The following is a 24500-nucleotide window of genomic DNA, read 5'->3' as shown; positions in this document are numbered from 1 at the left end:
GATATTATAAAATATATAAATTAGGTTATTTTGATTGGATTTCAAAAATTGCGTTACCTAAAACATGTGATCTATTTACAACATTTTTTAATCTATTATTATTTTTAATATTCTTATTAACTGATTTTAACAGGTAAAATTAAGTTAGATAATATAAATATTATAGATTAACTAATTTTTTTAAACACTGCTAGTTGGTGGGGAAACAAGTTTGTAAATATAACCGTGACCGTTTCACAGTCACAAACCCAAAGCCATTCATGAATATTAATTATCTCATTCATATCTCATACTCTTTCCACCAACAATATTCTACAAAAAGCAAAAGCTGAAAGTTAGGTCACCTTCTCCCGATTATCCCCCTCACCAAACCCCTCAAGAATCCCAATTTGGCCCAAACATAGGATTTCCATTTTTATATATATTTCAAATAATGATATTATTGCAAGAATTAGCTTGATGATTAGGAAAATGAATAATTTCACTTATTAAATCCTTGAAGAAACCCGATTAGGAACAGATAAACTCAATCCAACTGTTTTATGCTTTGTTTTTCTTTTTATTTTATTTCGTGTAATGATATCATTGTGAGTGTTAGCTCAATAATTAAGAATACAAATTAATTCTTCAAACCATGGAATAGATTATAAGAAAATATTTTTTTAATAAATTGTTTGATTTCAACATGTATAAAGAGATGGATTTAATCTTAATATCTGATTGCATGAAACTCGTGAATCGAACTTGTATTTAATATTAACTGCCTATTTAACTTGCGTTCCGTTGTAGGTTGTAAATTTTTTTGTTTTTCAAATCAAACACCATGTATGTAGGCTATTTTAATGCGGTTTTTATATAAAAAAATTTAAAATATAAATTGAAAAGTCTATAAAACATCTAATTAAATAAATCAATAAATATATATGTAAATAAACATGGAAAAAAATTATTAATAACAACCAAAAGAGAAATTGAAAAGATTGAGAGATGGATTTAGATTAAAATATTAAATTACACATAATGAAAAACTTACCCGATTGTGTTTATTAAACTTGTTTATTTAAATTAATAAAAGATAATAAAAATTGAAATAGAAACACAAATGAAATTGATTGGCGTCTAAACCCACACCCTAAAAAAATATTATGCAAGACCAAAAATATAAAAAATAATATTTTTATTTTAAAAAATAAAAATTATTTGTATATAAAAAAATATATATGAATTAGAATAATATTTTCAAATATAAAACATAAAAAAAATCTATCCCAAAAAAAGTATGTAAAACTCATGACATAAATCATGAGACTGATATAAACTCATAGAAAAAAAAAATCATAAAATCAATATTTAAAAAAGAAACTAATGCAGAATAATAAGATTGTAAAAGAAAATGAGAAAAAAAAACATGTCGAACAACATTAACTTTTCAAATTTGTGACTCCTGTCATTAGACCATAAGCACTACAAATGAAAAAAACACGAAGCCAAATCCCTAACAAATCAAATGTCAAAAGATAAAATCAAGAAAAAAATCAATAACTCAAAACGATCTAAAAAAACTTTAATTAAAAGAATGGAGGTGAAAATAAAATAAAAAAAATTAATTAGAGGTAAAACAAAAAAAATTTAATTAGAGAGATAAATTGAATTGAAAAATAACTTTAACAAAAGGAAAAACAAATCAAAAGAATAAGGGTCGAATTAGAAAAAATAAAACAATATAAACTTTAATTGAAAAATGAAATTGAAAGCAAATAAAATATTAATAAAAGGGCCAAGGAAATAAATTAAAAATAAAAAGAATATGTAATGTTTTGAATATAAATAGATAGGAAAAGGCTATAGAGCCCTTGGTGGTTTAGAAGTGGGTATAATTAAATGAAGGGTATTGTAGTAATTGTATAAATACATAATATATATAAATAGAAAAAAAAAAAAACAAGAGATCTGAAAATTTAGAGTAAAAAAAACTGACGGGAGAGAGAAGGGAGAAAGAGGAAGAAGAAGAAGAAGAGAAAAGAGGGGAAAATAAGGGAAAAAGGAAAGGAGTTGGAGGAAATAAATAAAAAGGGGTAAGATTATGCTTTAATGTATATAATATGTTTTCTTTAGCTTTAATTTCGGTTTTGATAAATGTTAGGGTTATGAAATTTGTGTTTTGAGTTTAATTGATGAATTAAATTGAATGTTAGGGGTTGATTGTTGTGGTTAATTGATGATTTAGTTGATTATGGAAGATTGTGATAATTTTGAGTTATAGTTTTGTTTGAATGGTGAATGTTGAGTTAAAAATCAGTGGAGAACAGTAGGTTTCTGTGAAAATTCTGGGTTGGAGGTTGAAGATGACGAAAATTCAATTTGGTCCCTCAATTTTGGAAAATTACAGTTTAGTCCCCAAACTTTGGAAAATTTGCAGAATGGTCCCTGGAGCCTATTCCAAGATTCTGAACAGAATAACATATGAATTATGGACAGAATTACTGTATAGATAAGAGAATTTAACACTTTCAATTTGGTCCTCCAATTTGACAAAAATTACAATTTGATCCTAAAAATTTGGTAAAATTCCAGAATGGTCCCTGGAGTATAATGAGATGATCTGGACAGAAATGAGGATGAATTATGGACATAATTTCAGTATATTCATGGATTTATGATAAATTTTAGTTTGGTCCTCCAATTTGACAAAAGTTGCAATTTGACCCTTAAAAATATGATAAATTCCAGATTAGTCCCTAGCTGTACTATTATCTTTTTCAGATTAGTTTGATGAATAATTGAGGGCTATTTAGTGAATTATTACCAATTTTATTAATTGTTTTATTATGGATTAGATTTCGGAAAAACCGTTAAATGTTGGGTTTTTAGGAAAGATAACTAGTTAGTTCAAAAACATTTAGGGTTATGGAATACACCCTTAGATAAGTGTATTAAATAGGTTATATATATTGTTTTGAGTCATTCTTAAATATGTCTCCTTTATATTCAGATAATCCTGATATTCTACCGGCGGGACGTCAGTAGGATTTTCTTCGATATCAGCTTTGAGTTTTGTTGCTTTCGAGTCAGGTGAGTGGATAATTTTCCATATGCATGAGAAATAGTATAAATATTTGATTTTTTAATATGAATTGAATCATGCTTCTTGATAATATATATGTTGATTATTATCCTTGTTATGATAAAGCATGATCAATTATTGAATCTGAATTCTTGATATGAACCAACATATATTTTGAATTGACTTCTGAATTGATAGCTCCTCATTTGATTGAAGTCATGAGTTGAGCTTTGAGATATGAATATGTTTGTTAGATTATGATTATGAACCTATAGTATGTCAGTCAGAATACCCATGCTAACAGGGTAGTGTTAGTCTTTGTGCATATCGTATCTGAACCCTAGTTGGTCGGGGGAGTCACCAACCTGTGTGGACTGATCATCCCACAGTACGGAGCCTCATGCTCATTGCATTTTGATTTTCTGACGAGTTTTACCATATGATCTTCTTGTTATGGCCAATTTGAGAACACTTCCATAAGAACCTAAATCCATACTTGTATATATATTTCTCATTGCTGTATTACCTCGTGTGTGTATATTGAACGTTATCTACTCACTGAGTTGTTGAACTCACCATCTCATTATTTATCCTTTTCAGGCTTATAGCTTGATAGCAGGTCATTTTGTTGGACCTTCAGAACCTGCTCTTTTGGTAGTAATTTGTACCTTTCCTTTATGTCTAGTTAGTGCTCCAAAACTCTGAACTTTTATAAACTTTTGTATTAAGACAATTCAATTATATTATGAAGTTGATTTTGTTGTTAATGCTGCGTTGAACTCTGATTGAGTTAGGATAAGTTTCTGTGTAAGTTTGGGTTCGCATAGGTATGGAACCTTGGAGGGGAACCTTGCCTATGTGCCGGTCATGGATCCGGGGATCGGGTCGTGACAGAATAAGTATCAAAATGAAAAAAAAAACATATGGGAAATTTTAATTGAAGGACTTAATTGAAAACAAATAAAACTTTTATAAAAAAGAATAAGAACAAATAATAAATAAATAAAATGAGGATTGAAATTGAAAAAGCAAAAACAAAGAACTTTGATTGAAAGATGAAATTGAAAACCAATAAAATTTTAACAAAACGGCTAAGGAAATAAATTAAAAATCAAAAGAATAAGGATTGAAATGAAAAAAAAACATATGAGAAATTATAATTGAATGATTAAATTGAAAACAAATAAATTTTTTTTATAAAAGTAATAAAAATAAAATAGAAATCAAAAGAATGAGGACATAAATTGAAAAAAAAAGAGGACAATCATGCTCTTTTTTGGCAAGAGAGAGAGAAAAAAAAATACCACTGACAACAATTCGATTATTATATGCCGTCACACGCAACACGATAAGGAAAAGAATATGGTGGCGCTTTCAAAGATATAAAGAAAGGTCATGATTGAGCACCAAAAGATATCGCACGCGCCGTTTAAATGACGTGGACCCTACCCACTTGCCAGCAGATAATAAACACGTGCCAATAGCTTTATTGAATAATAATTAAAAGTAAACATGAAAATACTAAAATACCTCCCATGACCCTATTAATTACAAAAAAAAATAATTGTGTGAAAGTACACGAGTACCATATAATACAAACCTTTTTTTTTTGTCTTTTCTATTGTCAATAAAGTATTTTAATTGTATAAGACTAGGGGAAAAACCAAAAACACTCTTGACGAACAACTTAATATTTTTTTGATCTTAGAAGAAAAAATTATACTTACTGTTTAAATGCCTATGAAAAGTAAAAAAACTCTCGGTCAATAATTTTAAATTTTATTGATCTTAAGAGTAAAATCGTATTTTTACTATAAAAAATTGAAAAAACTAACATACAACTCAATAATATTTTATTGACCAATGAGCCAATAAAAATGACTAAAACACCCCACCTTTATGACTTTCTTTTTTTTTCACCCTAAAATAAAAGGATAAAAAGATAATTTTATTATAGTAATTCACAGTAAATTATATATAGTGTTACAATGAAACGTCCATGCTTTATATATTTTTTATAAATATTTTTACTCGATTATATTTTAGAAGAGTTTGAAGTGTGGTAATGATTACTTTTTAAAATATTTTTTATTTATAAATATATTAAAATAATATTTTTTTATTTTTTAAATCAACATATTAAAACAACCTAAAAAATATATAAAAAATCAAGTTTTTATAAAACATATCTGCAACACAATTTCAAGGCAACTCTTTTGTCTTACTGTAAAATAAAAATAAATAAAAAAATGCATTCAGATCTTGATATAACATTTTCAAAGAAGAGATAAAAAAGACCAAGACATTAAAAAAAGCAAAAGTGTAAACAATCAAGTACACATGCATCCAAGTCCAAAACAGTCTCTGCTTTTTTCTCTTCCTATCAACCATTACCAAATGTCTTCAAGATAAAGAAACCAGAACAGCCCAAATCCAAATGTCTGTAAGAACACACAAGAGAGAGCAAACAACACCAAAGTGAAGCATGAAATCTATAACAACAAGACACCATTGTTCCATCACCGCTTTGTTGTTCTTCACAATCCTTTCTTTCTTCACCTCAAAATTTGCCTCATCTTTAGACACCTTAACAGCAACACAATCGCTTGTTAATGGCCAAACCCTCATCTCCACAAGCCAGGATTTTGAGCTTGGATTCTTCACTCCAGGCAATTCAAGAAACTGGTATGTGGGGATATGGTACAAGAACGTACCAAGAACTTATGTTTGGGTTGCTAACAGAGATAACCCCCTCACAAACTCCTCTGGGACCTTCAAAATCTTAAATCAAAGCATTGTTCTTTTTGATCGGGCAGAGAATCTCATATGGTCATCCAATCAAACAAATGCAAGAAACCCAGTTATGCAGTTGTTAGATTCAGGAAATCTAGTACTAAGAGATCAAGCAAGTGACAGTGGTCAGTTTTTATGGCAAAGCTTTGACTATCCAACTGATACTTTATTACCTGATATGAAGTTCGGTTGGGATCTAAACGCAGGTCTAGACAGGTTCTTGAGTTCCTGGAAAAGCAGTGATGATCCTGGTACAGGTGATTTTTCTTTCAAGCTAGAGTATCATGGATTCCCTGAAGCTTTTTTCTTGAAAGATCAAGAAAAAAGGTATAGAAGTGGACCATGGAATGGACAAAGATTTAGTGGTGTGCCAGAAATGGAACCTGTTGATCACATGAGTTTCAATTTTATTACTAATCAAGATGAGGTATATTATTCCTTTCACATATCAAACAAGAGTTTATATTCAAGATTGAGTGTCACTTCATCTGGGCTTCTTCAAAGATTTGCCTGGGTTCCAGAGACACAACAATGGAGTAAGTTTTGGTACGCACCAAAAGATCAATGTGACGAGTATAGAGAGTGTGGTCCATATGGTATATGTGACTCAAATGCTTCACCAGTTTGCAAGTGTATGAAGGGTTTTCAGCCCAAGAATATTCAAGCGTGGAATTTGAGAGATGGATCAAGTGGGTGTGTCAGGAGGACAGATTTGAATTGCTCGAAAGATAAATTTTTGCACATGAGGAACATGAAATTGCCAGAGAGCGAAACCACATATGTAGACAGGAATACGAGTCTCAAGGATTGTGAATTGATGTGTTCAAGGAATTGTTCTTGTACTGCTTATGCTAACTCAAATATCAGTAATGGAGGCTCTGGCTGTGTGTTTTGGACTGGTGAACTCATCGACATGAGACAATATCCAAGTGGAGGACAAGATCTCTATGTAAGATTGGCAGCTTCCGACATCGGTATGTTCATAACTCTCTCTTTAGTTTCTACTACTTCCTTTTGTTTTACTATTATTATTCTTCTTAAAATCCTCTAATTTCTCATAAATTGTTGAGCTAGGATGTCAAATGTATATTATTTGACTAGGAATGTTTCACATAATCAAGTTAAACCACATATGTGACATTAACATGAATTAGATTCATGGGATTTTTTTTTTTAAAAAAATTCCACTAGTTTAATAAACTAGAGAAAATATTTGAATTTAGATTATCGCTGGTGTATGAAAGAAATGGTGTTAGGTCAGCAACATTAAATCTCTCATGTTAGGTAATAAATGGTGGGGATGCAAGGAAACTACCATTGCATTAGTGGGTCTATGATTTTGCACTTACCTTGGAATCCAAGACTGGTATTGTTGCCTGTTTTTGAAGACCAAAAAGGCCAAAGACATGTTGTTCAACTCCCAAGTGAACATTGACAAGAAAAAACCAAATTGTATTGTGCCAAGATTTGCATGGAACACATTTTTTTTGTTTTAATTGCAATTAATAATCACATTGACATGGGTATGAACGAGCCCTTTTTTTTTCCCCTAGCCGTCCACTATTTGGTATTTTGGATCCTACCGGTAAGTGGGATCCACTTGTTTGAATAGGTCGATATCATTACTTGCCAGTTTTGATGGACCCTGGCAAAAGGAAAAAAAAAACCCTTTAGAATCCTAGAAAAAGAATTAAGGTTGTTTAATTTTTGATATTAATGTATTTAAATTATAAAAAATATCAAAAATACCTAAGTTTTAGTCTATGGAAGCTGGCTTGACACTGTTGAAACCGAAACCAGAAAGTTTGCTAACAAGGTGTCTATAGTGGCTAGCCACCATCTGTTATTAGACCATGGTTAGGATATGGGTTTCGCTTAAAGTGGACGATGATGGAGTTGGCTGTGATAGTTAAGTTTTTGTATACTTGTAATGGTGAGAATATATAGCTGTCCCTTTTATGAAAGCTTATGTAATAATAGTTGCTTAAATAAGTGAGTTATCCCCACCTAAAAAAGGCAAGTCTGTGATATGAAAACGAAAGAATTTTTTAAAGCATATTTATAAGATGCAACCTACTCGTGAATTGATATGTTAAATTTTGACTTTTTTTTTTAAAAAAAAACAATAATATTTCAAATGATGTTATTTTAGTAAAACAATCATGTTTTTCTACTAAGATACTGTCTGAAAATGTCGTAACGGTTGTTTTTCAAAGTATTTTTTGTTCAAAAATATGTTAAAATGATGTTTTATTATTTTTTAAAAATTATTTTTAATATTAACATAGCAAAATGATCTATACATATTAAAAAAAAATTAACTTTTTTAAAAATACAGTTCAACCGATTAGCCAAGCAAGAACAAGATATCTCTTGCTCATTAAACCTTGAGTTTGGAGTTTGGTATTATCGAGTTGATGTGACAAGCGAGCTATTCTTAGGAAATATTATGGTCAAGGGGGCCCCATTTGATCGGTTTAATAAATCCCAACGCTCAAAGCCCGGCATTATTGACTTGGTAGGTTCATGCTGAGCCAGGCTTGATAGTCCTTTGCATTCCCTTGCTTTTCAAACTTGAGATTAATGTTAAATACTTTAGGTGGGGATAATTATTGATTTCGACCCCACAAGCTGTTTTTCCTTTCCATAACGTCAGCCTTGTAACCTTTGTAGATGCTTAGAGCTGACAGCTACATGTGAATTGTAGGGAAGAATATAATATCTCAGTTGTTTAGGCAATTTGTGTTCCTGGATTTAGTTGAGTTAGGTTGATGTCCAGCCACATTTCAGGCTTACCTGGCTAGTATAATTTGGAAAATGTTGTTGTCCAAACGTATATTCTGTTCAATTGACTCATTTGCTATGAAATTGCATGCTCATAGTCAAAACAGTGAATTGTATAGGATCTCAGAGTAACCCCATGTAAATTTGGCCCTTGCGTCGCTGTGTTGTGAGGAACTTCTTTGATATATGGCCTTAAATGACCTTAAAGTGAACTGTATATGGCTAGCAGAAATCACGGCTACAATGAAGCTTTTTCCCACTGTGGAAGAAAGCAATAGCAGAAAAGCAATTAGGTGGGAGTCTTGTTTCCACTCTCTCATGCCCCAGAATTGTAAAAAATTACTACTTGTTAATCAGTGTTAGGTCAAGTGTTCACATTTCTAACATGGTCTTAACTACGTTGGCGAGAATTTGAGGGTGTGATGGATTAAGAGAATGTTAAAGTGAGTATCATACGCCTTAGAGGATCTTCAAGTGAAGGCCACGAGCACCCTTGACATTAAATTGTGGAACTTGTCTAGGTTAAAACATAAACATGGACTTACTAATTTGTTGTTTTCAGGTGATGGAGGCAGTTCTGGCACTATCATTATTGGCATTGCTGTTGGCATTGGCATTTTGATATTAGCACTGAGTGGCTTTTCCATATGGAAGAGGAAGAGATTGCTGAGTGTATGTAATGGAAGTACACCACAGAAAGGTGACATGAAATTAATTTCAAGAATCAGTAAGGAAAAGCTTTGCATATCTACATAGCTGTAATAAATTTATCCCTCTTGCATTTGTCTTCCTATGTCCAAAACCAGGTCCTCAAGATAGAAGCCAAGATTTCTTGCTAAATGGGGTGGTTATAAGTAAGAGAGACTACACAGGTGAAAGAAGCACAGATGAATTAGAACTGCCACTGTTTGATTTTAGCACAATAGCAACTGCTACCAACAATTTCGCTGATGAAAATAAACTAGGAGAAGGTGGTTTTGGTCGTGTTCACAAGGTAAATTCTTCGTAATGATACCATAACGCAGGAAAAAAAGAAAGAAACAAATTTCAGTAGCTTTAATGCAGACCAATCATGTGATCCTGACAGAAAGTATGTGTGACAATGCCAGGGTAGGCTAGTAGAAGGCCAAGAAGTAGCGGTGAAGAGGCTATCGAAGAATTCTGTTCAGGGAACAGAAGAATTCAAGAATGAGGTAAGGTTAATTGCAAGGGTTCAACACAGAAATCTTGTTCGACTGCTTGGTTGCTGCGTTGAGAAGGATGAGAAGATACTTATTTATGAGTTCATGGAAAACAGAAGCCTCGATTTTGTTCTTTTCAGTTAGTCCCTTCTAGCCTTTGGTGTTTCTGTGCATCTCATAGATAGGATTTGAATTCAAGCAACTTAATTTGGTAAGCATATTGTTACAGACAAGGCAAAAAGCTCTTTACTCAACTGGCAAAGGCGCTACAACATAATTTGTGGGATTGCTAGAGGACTTTTGTACCTGCATCAAGATTCCAGATTTAGAATTATCCACAGGGATCTCAAAGCAAGCAACATTCTACTTGATCATGAATGGACTCCAAAAATATCAGACTTTGGCATGGCTAGAATATTTGGTGGAGATCAAATACAAGCAAACACCGTGAGAGTAGTGGGAACATAGTAAGTACCAAAAATACATTTCTTTCACTCATTTCAAGGCCGCAAACCTTGCTTTCCTCGTTTTAGCTGACTGCTGTATTGGTTAATGTAGTGGTTATATGTCTCCTGAATATGCAATGGATGGACTATTCTCAGCAAAATCTGATGTTTTCAGTTTCGGTGTTTTGGTTTTGGAGATAGTATGTGGGGAAAAGAACAGGGGGTTTTATCATTCATTCAGTGAACTTAACCTTCTTGGACATGTAAGTATCATAAGGCTGCAATTTATATGGTATTCAGTTTTCTTTGAAAATGAGAAATTATTTATCAACGAAAAATTGAACTGGCAACATTGCAGGTGTGGAGGCAGTGGAAAGATGGGAAGGGATTGGAAGTGTTAGATAAATCAGTTGGCAATTCATATAGCCCTTGTGAAGTCTTGAGATGCATACAAGTGGGCCTCTTATGTGTCCAAGAGAAAGCAGAAGATAGACCAACAATGTCTTCTGCAATGTTGATGTTGAGCAGTGAAACCGCAACAATGCCCCAGCCTAGAACCCCTGGATATTGCCTTGGAAGGAGTCCTTTCGAAACCGATTCATCTTCAAGCAAACAAGATGAATCATTCTCTGTAAACCATGTTACAGTTACAGTGCTAGATGCTAGGTAAAAGAAATTGCAGACCTCTTCTAGCATATATGTATAATCATAGATTTTGGCATACCTCACTAGCTGTTGTGATTTACAGTTTTTGTGTATCAATGCATCTTCTTTTGATAACTAGTTTGGGATATCCATTTTTAATTTATAGTTCATACAAGCTATAAGCTACCTTTGAAAGATTGTTTTGTCACAAGTGTATATATAAATTGAAACACAGACATGAAGTTATGAAATGCTATAATTTTCCTGTCATGACATGTAAATCAATAATACAATATGCTTCATAAGTGCTGTGATTCACAGTTTTTTGATTATTAACCATAGGCCCAAGATGCTAAATTACATTAAAACACTCTCCAATTTAACACAAACTATCGAATAATAAAAAAGAATCAACAACTTATTACAAAATATTAGATTGGCTGAATGATCAGGAAAGAATCAAAAGCTCCTAATCTTGGAGGGACAAAAGAAGAAATTAAGGGCAACAATTATACCTTTTCATTTACATCAGTGGTGTTATCTTTAGTGCTTAATTTCTCAGCTTCTTCTTCAAAATTACATGGCTTTGCCCGTACTTCATCATTATCCGGCATACTTTCATCCCACCATTGATTTATCTCCTTCATGCAATCCTCTTCTTCAGCCACTGTTATTCACCATAAATCCCGAAACCCAACAGTTATAATCATCTTAAAGAACCACAAAATTATCTCTGTATATATCACATCAGAAAGGAAGGACTCAATGGGTGTTTTGGCGCCAATTTGATAACAGTAAGTAATTCAGTTAGGTTAGGTGGGCGTACGAGGGGGGTTTGAGAATTAATGGGCTTTCATGGTCTTACATGATATGCAACGGGAAAGTTAAGTGAAAAGTGATTCCTTCTCTTTTGTTAATGGGCTTTCTTAGGCACTTCGAAATTTCTCAAAAAACCAATATCACAAATAAAAGAAAAATTATATGATTTTCAAGTTATAATTACAACTAAATATGTGACTCTTGATCCGTCATAAGTTAGATAAAAAAAATTAAAAACAAATAATATTCCATCAACACAATCACGTTTTAAAAAAGAAAAAAAAATCAATATCAAATAAGAAAAACTAGCGTCGAAACATGAAAAAACAAATAAGTAAAAAAAATAATGTTAACTCATGCTAACCTATTACACTTGTGATATGATTCATTTGACCAAAAATAATAAATTTAAAAAAAATCTTGAAATTTAATTTTTAACTAATCAAATGTTGAAAGATAAAATTAAAAAAAAAATTAAAGTTACAAAAGAATAAAAATAAACAATTATAAACCAAAAACGATAGATAACCCATTTAGATTTTGTTGATAGTTACAATTATACTAGAGAGATAGATATAATATAAGAATGAGAGAAAAAACACATACATGTTATCCATTAAAAATAATAAAAATATCTCTCTTCTCTTTAAAATTATATTCTTAATTTTATTTTTTCTTCTCATATATATATATATATTTTTATTTTGTAACTATGAGTGATAATAGCTTTATCACTATAATTTTTTTTAAATAAGTTTTTTAATGATCAAATTTCTAAGAAGAAACCAAAAGAAATAAAGCTTATATTGCAAACTGGATTCAATAACATGCTATGGAAAAAGTGGGAATACTTTGATGTGTTATAATTTTTTGTTTGGGATCAAAATCATATCACGGGCCTAGAGTCCTTTATCACCCATGTAAGTAAAGCCTTTAAGCTAGCAGTCCAAGCTGCTGGGTTTGGTAAGAGTTTCTGTTCCCCCGTCTTTTTGACATTCTCTGTCATTTCAAGAATGTCTTGCCACAGGGTTGAAGCTAAACCTTCCATCAACAAGAAGCTGTTTCAAACTTGTGAGTATTTTACTGTACTCTTGCCTGTATCTTTGCAAGATTCTATGTTGTTTGTTGCTGCCTTTTCAACTTCCTCTAGAAGTTCTGAAAGAACTTTCGTTTTATTTTTTCATTGCTAATGAACATGGTTCTTGGATGCTACAGATGTTCCTATTTTTCCATTATGATTTTTTTGACTTGATCATGCATGTAGTGGTGGTGAAGGAAAAATACCCTGAAAATGAATGAAGCCCAGAAAAGGTTCTTGTTGGTTTTGGCTTTTATTTTGATTGTTTCTAGCATTATTCTTCCTTTTGTCTTCCTCATTTGTATTTCTCTGTGTCTGTCCCTCATCATCATATATTAATTGCCATTTATCTTGGACTTTGTGAGTCATATGATGCCTATATACAACCTGCATCTCACTCTTGGGTCGTGATCAGAATTAGAAGTTGATGAAACCAGACAAGACAAAAGAAAGTATATAGTAGTAATAGTAGTTAAACGTTCTCCTTGGTGTCTGAATATTCCATGATAAAATTGGTTCGAGATTCCCAATTTTCCAATAGTTTTGCTTCCTTCCTCATTCATGGGAAGGAGAGAACCCATAATTGTCGGTGTTGAGTTGAACTTTGTATTTAGTAATCAGGTTTTGAAAGTAGCCAAGTTTAGCAGTCCTCTTAAATAACATCTAGAGTTCATTATTCTGTCTTGAATGAAAATTGATTGAGGGGGCAAGTATTTTATTGAGTTATCCACTACACTTGGCTTGCACCGTCGACCTAAGAAATACAAATGCAAATGATGAACTTTCAGTTGTTGCCACTAGGATCATCCATGGAGGTCTTTCTTTTGCTATTCTTTTGCTTAGCTTTCACTACTTTTAACTTCAAGACCTCAACTGCCACTGACTTCTTAACTGTCAACCAGATTCTCAGAGACAATAGCAGTGAAGCTCTTGTTTCGACAAATGGCACATTTGCTTTTGGCTTCTTTAGTCCCTGGAATTCTACGAACCGTTATCTGGGAATATGGTTCAACAATGTTCCTGATCAAACAGTTGTTTGGGTGGCCAACAGGGACTCCCCTCTCACTGATTTATCTGGGGCAGTCACCATAGTAGCAAACGGAAGCATTGTCATTTCTCAGAACTCAATGAAGAACATTGTCTTGTCTTCCAATCCATCCACAACCTCAAACAATCCAATCTTACAGCTCCTGAGCACAGGAAATCTTGTTGTCAAAGACATTGGCAGTGATGATATTTCAAACAACTATATCTGGCAGAGCTTTGATTATCCATGTGATACTTTGATACCAGGCATGAAGCTAGGATGGGACCTAACAACTGGCCAGAATTGGTTCTTGACTTCGTGGAAAAGTCTTCAAGATCCATCTGCAGGACTTTATACCTATAAATTGGATATCAAGGGGCTTCCACAGGTACATCTTCGCAGAGGATCAGATATAGTATATCGAAGCGGGCCATGGGATGGTGTCATGTGGGATGGTCTCAGGTTGGGAGGGGGTCTTGAAATGAAAGGTTTCCAGATATTCAAGTCTATATTCATCTATAACTCAAATTACATATACTTTAGCTTTGACAACAGCGATAATAATATGATATCACGGTTCCTTGTTGACAGTTCTGGCGTGCTTAATTACTTCACATGGAACCAAAAATCCAATGAGTGGTTTCTAATGTTCTCTTTGCAGAAAGATCTTTGTGATGCATATTCAAGATGTGGTCCAAATGGTATTTGTAATGAAAACCAGGTGCCCATTTGCCATTGCCCAATTGGGTTTGTGCCAAAGGTGACAGAGGAATGGTATTCAATGGATTGGTCCAGCGGATGTGTGCCAAGAAAACCACTGAATTGTAGCACAAATGAGGGATTTATGAGGTTTCCAAACTTGAAGTTGCCAGATAATTCATATGCTATGCAGTCTATTACAACTAATCAGGAGAACTGTGCAGATGCTTGTCTGAGGAACTGCTCATGCGTTGCTTATGCCACAACTGAACTTATTGATTGCGTGATGTGGTTTGGGGACTTGTTGGATGTTAGTGAATTCAATGACGGAGGGGATGAACTGTATGTTCGGATGGCTGCTTCTGAACTTGGTATGTTCTTGTTCTTAACACAAAGCGACTTTGCATAAACTTTGTATTCACTCATGCAAGCTTTAGATACTAAAATCACAACGTAAGATACAACATTCTTTCTTTATGCATGCTTTCGTACTAAAATCACAATGTAAGATATAGCATTCTTTCTTTATGCATGCTTTGGTACTAAAATTACAATGTAAGATATAGCATTCTTTCTTTATGCATGCTTTGGTTACTTTTATTTCGTTTCCTTGCTGGTTCTAGTGGGTGTATGCTCCTTAATTTAAAATGGGCAAAGAAAATTTATTAAAAGTTGTTTTTGGGTTCACATTGATCAACTTTGATGATATATTCCCTTTTCTTTTCTGAACACAGGCATTAAACTTACCATCCTGAAATTTTAGTATTTATAGGTCACTTTGCTCTGAGACAGTACAAATTAGTTGTAGTCGGTGTATTTTTAACGTGCCTGCCCAGTTTGCGAAGACAACCTCTCATGTGAACCATGATATGAAATCTTTTGCTGGGCTCCACAAACTAGGTCCTCTTTGAATGCGAAAGAATGAGAACTACAGGTACACTAGATAGCTGGTCCTCTTTTTATAGGAACAAGACCTTAAACTAAGATTGTACAAGATAGTCTCTGCAATGACTAAGTGGTTTAGTCAGTTAGAAGCACAAATTTATTTCAAAAACAAATAGATGATTCTTATTTCTTACTTGTGGATGCATCTAGAAAGCAGTGCAATGGACAAAGTGACACTGATCATATTCTGGGCCTCAACAATTTTAGCGGTTCTTCTGTTGGTTTTAGTTGCCTTGTACGTTTTATGGAAGAGGAAGTCTGGCAGAAAGATAGGTAAATATTCAACTACTTCTGTGTTAGATAAACATTTTTTTTTCTCATCTTAGTTACATTTTTGTTATCAGATGAATGGCTAGTTTAACAGAAACTAGACACAATAAGAAAATGATTTGTGATGATTAACAGGACTTTAATTGTGTTGCTTCGATGTTCCACCTGCCTTTGGTAATCTAGTTTTTTGTTTTTTCCCTATCCATAATAGATGTTTGATTTGCACTGTTATGTGTGGAATAACTTTTATTTTTTTAACCGTACAAAGAAAAAGAAGTCATGGATAAATCAACCTTCTTAGAGATCATAGGAGATCAATTTGATTTTGAAGGTGAACTCCTATGATTGTTTAAAGTTCTGTAGTAGAATTTTGATGAAACTAGTTGAAAGCTCTCTCATAGCAAGAAAAGCTAATTTCTCCATCTTTTTCCAATAATCCCTTTGCTTGCTCCATGACAGGCCAATCTGTAGAAGAGGCATGCCATGATGATAAACCTGGCCTTGAAGACCTAGAGCTACCATTATTTGATCGGAGTACTATTGCAGCTGCAACAAATGACTTTGCATTTGCTAATAAGGTTGGAGAAGGTGGTTTCGGCCCTGTTTACAAGGTTATTTTCTGCACTACTTAACCCTGCTTTGGTATGATCAACACCGAGTGGAATGGATCCTTTTGGTGAGACTTGAACCAAAAAACCTGCTTGATCCCTGCTCGCCTCTTCTCCATTTGAGCTAAAACCTGATGGACCTCGATCATGTCAATTTAATCATAATAAATGAATGCCTAATTGCGTATTCTAAACAATCTGCTGATAGCTAGCATTGTTTTTATATATATATATATATATATATATATATATATATATATATATATATAGGGCAAGCTCTCTACTGGTCAAGAAATAGCAGTAAAGGTACTCTCCAAAGATTCAGGACAAGGCCTTAAAGAATTCAAGAATGAAGTTATCTTGATTGCTAAGCTTCAGCACCGAAATCTTGTTAGGCTCTTGGGATGTTATATTCACGCAGAAGAACAGATGTTGGTCTACGAGTACATGTCCAAAAGAAGTTTGGACTTATATATTTTTGGCAAGTCTCTTCCATCATTTTTAATTATTTAACGTTGTCCCAACTCAGGCTTTTTAACTAAATGCTTTACCAGCAGACTCACAGGAAGGTGCATCCCTTGATTGGCAGAAACGCTTTAACATTGTAGTAGGCATTGCTAGAGGACTTCTTTATCTTCACAGAGATTCAAGGTTGAGAATCATTCATAGGGATCTAAAAGCTAGCAACATTCTGTTAGACAGTGATTTGAATCCAAAAATATCAGATTTTGGCTTGGCAAGAATGTTTGGAGGTGATCAAACTGAAGCAAAAACGTGCCGGGTTATGGGAACTTAGTATGTCTCTCACTCTATGTATTTATGTATATCTATCTACCTGTACTTGGCACTTCGCTGTTAAAATATTTCTTTGTTGATTAAATGCAGTGGCTATATGTCCCCCGAGTATGCAATAGATGGACAATTTTCAGTCAAATCTGATGTCTTCAGCTTTGGTGTATTGCTCCTGGAAATAGTGAGTGGAAAGAGGAATAGAGAATTCTATCATCGTGATCATGACTTCAACCTTCTAGGACATGTGAGTATTTCCTTACGAAACCAATTGATGTGGCTTGCATATTTATGCGAGTGTTTGTATGTACACATGTTCCTTTGCATGCAAGTGTAAGTTAATTCTCAAAGAAACTTAAAAATTTGGTGTAGGCATGGATATTATGGAATGATGAACGGGCTATTGAGCTGCTAATGGATCCTTTTATGGAGAATCCGATTAACACATCTGAAGTATTGAAATGTATTCAAGTTGGCCTCTTGTGTGTGCAACAGTGCCCTGAAGATAGGCCAACAATGTCGTCTGTTGTTCTGATGTTGGATTGTGAGAATCCTTTGCTGCCTCAGCCTAGAAAACCTGGATATTATACAGACAGGTGTCTTCTATCGAATATGGAAAGCTATATTTCTGGAAATGACTTGAGTATAACAACATTAATGGGTCGATAGAGAAGTCTTTCTTTCTCTGGATGTTGCCATTCTAAAGAATCTGTTGAGTCTGAGTGACTTTTTCTTTACACCTGAATCTGAAGATTCTGAACGTGAGAGTGTTCCCGGGGGGTAATAGAGTTACTGCAACAAGCCTCTATACCTGTTGAAGAGATGGCTCATCTCGACATCAAAGTTCAGGTCATCCCTGATGACTCGGAAGATTATAAATCCCATTCCGGCAATTTCCTTATCCAAATGTGTAATATTATATCATGTCTGCTATATATTTTGACATTAGTTCTTGATTTGTTGGATATATATTTAAACTGTGCTTCTTAGTTGATGTTATGAAGATTTTATCCCTTTGTTTTAACTGTATTCTTTCTTTTTTACCCTTCTCTAACTACATATTCTCTCTTGGATGAACAATTTATTTTGTATGTCAAATATTGCCTTTATGTGGTTTCCATTTTATTTTTTCTGTTGCCTATAATTGTTAGAGAATAATATAAATCATATCCTAAGATCTTATTTAATAGTTTAAGCTATTGGGTTGAGATGGTTCTTTGATATGGTATCAGAGTCTTAATAACCAAACGGTCATGAGTTTGAATCTCACCACTTCCATTTATTTGATAAAAATTAAGCACAAGGTAAAGTGAGTTTGTGCAAGTTTCAAGCCCAAAAAGCTTTCACTTGAGGGGGTGTGTTAGAAAATAATATAAATCATATCTTGAAACCTCACCTAATAGTTTAAGTTAGTTTAAGTTATTAGGTTGAGATGATTCGTTGACCATGATGTCTTGGCACATCATCTAGATTTGTAAGAAAGCTGGAAAGATCCCGAGAACTTGGTCCTATGCTTGTGCAATGAACTCTTTGATTTTCAAAGATCATTTTACCATCTTTAGGGTCTTTATAGGGTCTCTGCTTGCACAACAAAGGCAAGTGGTGATATAGAATAAGAAATACACGTTTATCTGCCAGAAATGATGTCAAGAACACATCACTCCCGCATTATACACTTTGCTACTTGAAGAAAGACCATTCAAAGTTCAATCTAAAAAAGACTAACAAAAAGAATAGGAAAGCGGTCTTGTTGCCAAAAGCAAGAATATTATCTCAATATTACATGAATCAATAGCCTGTAGAAAAATTAAGGTGTTATTGTTTTTCACAGATTTTCCTGAAACCCATGTTTCTATGCTTGTAACTTTTCAGGTGCCTTCCTTGCAACAATGTTGAATAAGTATTGACAGCAAAGAGCTGCCTCAAGGAATATGTAAAGAGTTTAGGATTATAGTAGAGTCTGCGAAGAGGTTAAATAAAACATTAAAAAACAACAGTCGAGCGTTTCAACCATTGTAGTTTAATACGTAAGTAGATGAAAAATCTAGAGATTAACACTCCCTATGAACAAACTGCTGATTTTGAGGTTTACAAGGATAACATGTTCTAGTTTTTGTCACGAGAAGGTCCCTTTCACACATTTCTTTCATCAGGAAAAACAAAGTGTCCCTTTTAACATTTTCTGGGAAATGTTTGGTTGTTTGTTATCTCTTAGCCAGTTTTCTTCATTTAGGTTCCTAGATTACTAGTTTCAATAAACATCATGGTTGAACTATTGTAACTGAGATTATCCATGATGGTCTTCGTTTCCATTTTCCTCTGTTACGTATTTTTATCCCTCTGGAGATCCTCGATCGCCATAGACACTTTATCACCAAACCAGATTCTTAGAGACAATGGTCAAACTCTTGTTTCCATCGGCGAAAGCTTTGAGTTAGGCTTCTTTAGCCCCTGGACTTCCACTCACCGCTTTATCGGAATATGGTTCAAGGATGTTTCTCCACAAACAGTTGTTTGGGTTGCCAACAAAGACAGCCCACTTTCAGATTCTTCTGGTGTCTTCAGAGTCACTGCCACAGGAAACGTACTCATATTCAACACCCGATCAGCTGTCCCCATCTGGTCATCAAATTCATCCATGACCTCATATAATCCAGTCTTGCAGCTCCTAGACAGTGGAAACCTTGTGGTAAAAGATAGCAGAAGTGGTACGTATCTGTGGCAGAGCTTTGACCATCCATCTGATACCATAATACCAGGCATGAAGCTGGGATTGAACCTACAAACTAATCAGAACTGGTACATGACTTCATGGAAGAGTCTTCAAGATCCTTCCAGTGGAGATTTCACTTATAGTGTAGACGTCCAAGGACTTGCACAGCTATTTCTTCGTAGAGGATCAGATATAGTATATCGAAGCGGCCCATGGGATGGTATCAGGTTTGGTGGAGGTCCTCCATTGCAAGAGAATCCAGTTTTCAAACCTATTTTTGCCTATAATTCTAGCTTCATTTACTATGCTTTTGAAAACAATGAGAACGCTACAATTTCACGGTTTGTGTTAAATCAATCTGGCTTGATTGAACATTTAACATGGAATCAAAGGCGTGGTGAGTGGGTTGTTATATTTACATTCCCAACTGATCAATGTGATGGATATGAACATTGTGGTCCTAATGGCTTTTTCAATCTAGATAACTCACTTCGCTGCAAATGCCCAGCAGGGTTCATACCAAAAGTACCACAAGACTGGGATACCATGGATTGCTCAAGTGGTTGTGTCAGGAGAACACCATTCAATTGTAGTTATGATGAGGGGTTTAGGAGGTTTTTGAGGGTGAAGTTGCCGTATACTTCTACAACTTTGAACAATATGACAGCCAAGACTCTTTTCGAGTGCGAGGAGGCTTGCTTGAGGAACTGTTCTTGCACAGCCTACGCTAAGACAGCAGTTAGTGGCTGCCTATTTTGGTTCGGAGACTTGATTGATATAAGAGAGTATAGTGAAGGCGGGCAGGACTTACTTGTAAGGATGTCTGCTGCCGATCTTGGTAAGAGTTTATTATGATTCTAACTTTGTTCTAATACTTGTAATCCTATGCAAGCAAATTGATTGTGATTGTAATTGTAATTTTCTTCCACGCATGCGGCGCATGCTAACAGGCACAAACAGTGATAAACAAACAGCAGTGATCATCTCAGTATTAGCAGCATCAAGTGTCCTTCTGTTGGTTGCAGTCATCAGTTATATTATTTGGAAGAGGACTTCTAAGAGAAGGAAAGGTAAGGTTTTAAATTCCAGTTCTCTACTACTTAGTTCCCTCTACTGGTTTGACCAAAATATTCAGCTGACAAGGTAGTGGCAGTTCATGTAATAAATTTTAGGTTGTTGAACTTTTTTTCATGCAGAGTCAGATTATCCTGAGAATATTTTTCTTATTCTGGTTTTTTTCTTTTGTTCTTCTTAAACAAGAACTAAATGGTAATCAATGATCAAAGAGATACCAAACTTCCTGTCAAGGATATTATTATTCTTCTGAAGGAAATAAAAGAAAATGGTTCATGTCATTTTCATGTTCTCTTTTCAAGCTTACCTTGCCATGGCTTCCTACTGAAAATGGCATAGCATATTTTATTACAAAATGAGCTTTCTTGACAAGTCATGGCATTTTATATTTATTTTATGCTTGTTATTCTCCATTTTATCATATACCACCAAGAAATTACATCATTATTATTTCCATAAACAGTGTTCAAATGTGTTACTGGGTTCCATTTCAGATTTTTAATAATAAAAATTTTGATAATGTCCTTCGAACTTTCCTGTAATTGAATTACTAGGTTGCATTTGGTTAGTAACTCAGGACAAAAAGAATATATACAGAAGGGACTAAAATATGTTTGGTTAGAAATATGTCTGTGTTTTGTATCTACTGTCTTAAAACATAAAATAATTATGTTTCTGAATAGTTTTGAAGTTAATTTTTGTACTTTCAAAACAAAACAATAGGTATAAAAGAATATGTCCGCTTTGTATCTATTATCTTAAGACAACAATCAAATGTTACCTTAGAAGAGAATACCTTTTCCGGCCTAGAAATAGTTTAAATCAATAACCTCTGCCATATAGCTAAGGTTAATTCTAACGCAACAATATTGTTTAGCATGTATTCAAACATGATTTTTTTTTGTTGCCTTTCTCTCATGTAGATCCTTGTGGATTTGACACAGTCTTCTCTGATTTGGCAGATGAATCACAAAAACGTTTTCAAGATGAGAATCCTAATGCTGATGAGGAAGACATAGATCAGCTGCCTTCGTATGACTTGGATACTATTGTATCTGCTACTGGTAGCTTCTCTTTCCAAAACAAGATTCGAGAAGGCGGTTTTGGTGTTGTTTACAAGGTGGTTTTCCTGTACATCTGCAGAACTGTTTGAAAAGGAAAAAACAAAAGAAGTACTGCTCTTTATGTGTTTCCTTCCTATCCTTGTAGACTTCTTACCTCATTTATCTATTAGTTGATATCAATCCTGATGTGCTACAGGGTGCGCTTCCAACAGGACAAGTAATTGCAGTGAAAAGGCTCTCTAAAGATTCAAGACAAGGGCTCAATGAGTTCAAGAATGAAGTCATCTTTATCTCAAAACTTCAGCACAGGAATCTTGTTCGGCTCTTAGGATGTTGTGTTCACAGAGAAGAGAGGATGTGGGTATACGAATACATGTCCAAGAGAGGCTTGGACTTGTATCTTTACAGTTTAGTGACTCTCAAACATTAGAGCTTTGAATTATCCCAAAAATGTCTTAGATTTTTCTAACGTGGTGCTAATTGAACCAGATCAAACAAGAGGTGCTTCACTTGATTGGCAGAAACGATTCAATATTATAGTAGGGATTGCTCGAGGGCTTCTTTATCTGCATCGAGATTCGAGTTTAAGAATCATTCACAGGGACCTTAAAGCCAGCAACATTCTCCTAGATGATGAAATGAATCCCAAAATATCAGACTTTGGTTTGGCAAGAACATTTGGAGGTGACCAAAATGAAGAAAGTACAAAAAGGGTCGTTGGAACTTAGTATGCATAACAAAAACCGCTTCTGCTGAAATCACGCATACTTGTTTCCCTCATAACAATATACTTCTGTGTTTTCATGCAGTGGCTACATGCCTCCAGAATATGCAATAGATGGGCTCTTCTCAGTGAAATCTGATGTCTTTAGCTACGGAGTATTGATATTGGAGATAGTGAGTGGGAAGAAGAACAGAGGATTTTACCATCCTGAGCATGACCTCAATCTTTTAGGACATGTGAGTTAAGAGCTAAAACTACATTTGTTTATGCTTTAAAACTGAGATTGAATCTTTCTCCAACTTCATTGAACTAAAACTCAATTTCAGGCATGGAGATTATGGAATGAAGGAAGGCCAATAGAGCTAATGGATGCTCTGATGGAGACACCAGCAGGCACATCAGAATTGTTGAGATGTTTCCATGTGGGACTGTTATGCGTGCAGCAACGGCCAGAAGACAGGCCTACGATGCCTTCGGTTGTGTTAATGTTGGACAGCGAGAATCCAACGCTGCCACAACCTAAACAGCCAGGCTTTTACTCGGAAAGGTATTTAACCGAGACAGATTCATCATCGACTGGGACGTTCAGAAACACTTACACTATGATGAAAGATGTCACGATTACAACTTTACAGGGAAGATAGCAGGATATAGCTGCTCCCATTGCATGCTTCCTTCTCAAAGCATTTGAATTTCTCTTCTTTCTCTTCTTTTTTTTGCCCATATTCTTTTTATCTTCTTATTGGTTCAAGTAGAACCGGATTCCATAGTTTTACTTTGTGTTCGGATTCCCAAAAAGCACTAGTAAGCTCCAAGCTCATGCCATGCTGTGATTACCAGCTAATTGATCAGACCACATCAAGCTTTTGGTGATCCAAATGTTAACTGGCACCAGAACTTGATATTCCCATTCAGACGAAACTAATCGCACCAGGTTTAGTGAAGGGGAAATAGTCTGTCAGACGAGTTTTTTAACATAAATGTGGAAATGAAGTTGTTGAACAGTGCTCATAGGACTAGAGGAAGGTGACAGTTACAGCTGCAGAGTTAACAAATTATAGTCTGCGCAGAACAATAAAAAACATCCGTATCGATCGAACTCACACCAAGATGATTGATAATAATAAACTTGTAATTAGAAGGAACATGGTACATATTAAGCCTTTTCTTTTTCGTCTTCTCCTTTCACTTTAACCGCAAACTTACATTATTGATGACATAATTATTGCCATTACTTTAATTATTTATACCCTTATTATCAATATAATTATTGTGAAAATAAATATTATAAATTAGTGGAAAATATCAATACGCATCTTATCAGAAAAACGTAGCACCTTAAGCGTGATGTTTTGAAAGTAAATGAAAATGAAAAGGCAACAAAGCTCTTGGAGCATATGCTTTAGACCCGGCCTGGTCCAAGACTCGGGTTTCGAATTTTAATCGGATCACCGGGTTACCCGGGTCAATTTAAAAAAAAATCAAAACGATATCATTTTAGTAAAAAAACAAAAGTCAACAGGTTGCAACCGAGTTTTCAACAAAGTCTTGCCGGGTCAACTGGGTCGCCGGGTCACACCAGGTTTTTCCTTTCCCTATTTTTTTTCAACTCGGCTCGATTCCAGCCCTGAGTCGGCTAGGTCCTGAGTCGACCTGTCGGGCCGGCGTGGGTTTCAAAACTATGCTTTGGAGGCTTAAAAAGGGGTATAGATGAATAAGAAGTATTATGGTAATTCAACAAAACTTGATAAATATAAATTAGAAAGAAAAGAAAAGA

At 34.3% G+C, this 24500-nt stretch overlaps 2 protein-coding genes and 1 long non-coding RNA gene across 4 annotated transcripts; all 3 read left to right on the top strand.

Moving 5' to 3' along the window:
* Positions 1 to 1806: 1806 nt before the first annotated feature.
* LOC133703318 (uncharacterized) lies at positions 1807 to 3831 on the top strand. The gene is made up of 3 exons (XR_009843867.1): positions 1807 to 2075; positions 2993 to 3072; positions 3665 to 3831. It is a non-coding gene; the product is annotated as an uncharacterized LOC133703318 (long non-coding RNA).
* Positions 3832 to 5373: 1542 nt separating this feature from the next.
* LOC133703309 (receptor-like serine/threonine-protein kinase SD1-8) lies at positions 5374 to 11108 on the top strand. 2 transcript variants are annotated; one of them, XR_009843865.1, is made up of 7 exons: positions 5374 to 6831; positions 9204 to 9341; positions 9448 to 9635; positions 9751 to 9961; positions 10052 to 10289; positions 10466 to 10531; positions 10627 to 10687. XR_009843865.1 is itself a non-coding variant. In XM_062127775.1 (7 exons), the coding sequence occupies exons 1-7, from the start codon at positions 5550 to 5552 to the stop codon at positions 10936 to 10938; spliced, it is 2520 nt and encodes an 839-aa protein (XP_061983759.1). In that variant the 5' UTR covers positions 5378 to 5549; the 3' UTR covers positions 10939 to 11108. The 2 variants fall into 2 exon arrangements, 1 of the variants encoding a protein (XP_061983759.1); XM_062127775.1 differs by having other exon boundaries at positions 5378 to 6831; positions 10381 to 10531; positions 10627 to 11108.
* A 2236-nt stretch (positions 11109 to 13344) lies between these two features.
* On the top strand, positions 13345 to 23367 carry LOC133703640 (uncharacterized). Its single transcript, XM_062128254.1, has 14 exons — positions 13345 to 14907; positions 15632 to 15754; positions 16211 to 16362; positions 16630 to 16840; positions 16917 to 17154; positions 17245 to 17395; positions 17521 to 17809; positions 17901 to 17928; positions 19495 to 20699; positions 21859 to 22055; positions 22196 to 22406; positions 22489 to 22726; positions 22809 to 22959; positions 23050 to 23367. Exons 1-14 carry the CDS (start codon positions 13578 to 13580, stop codon positions 23365 to 23367), a joined length of 4842 nt encoding a protein of 1613 aa, XP_061984238.1. The 5' UTR covers positions 13345 to 13577.
* The last annotated feature ends 1133 nt before the right edge of the window (positions 23368 to 24500 follow it).

The sequence above is a fragment of the Populus nigra genome, chromosome 9 (genome assembly GCF_951802175.1).
Source record: "Populus nigra chromosome 9, ddPopNigr1.1, whole genome shotgun sequence".
Classification (NCBI taxonomy): Eukaryota; Viridiplantae; Streptophyta; class Magnoliopsida; order Malpighiales; family Salicaceae; genus Populus; species Populus nigra.
The sequence above is the reverse complement of the archived record's forward strand: the minus strand, read 5'-3'. Positions and strand labels throughout refer to the sequence as shown.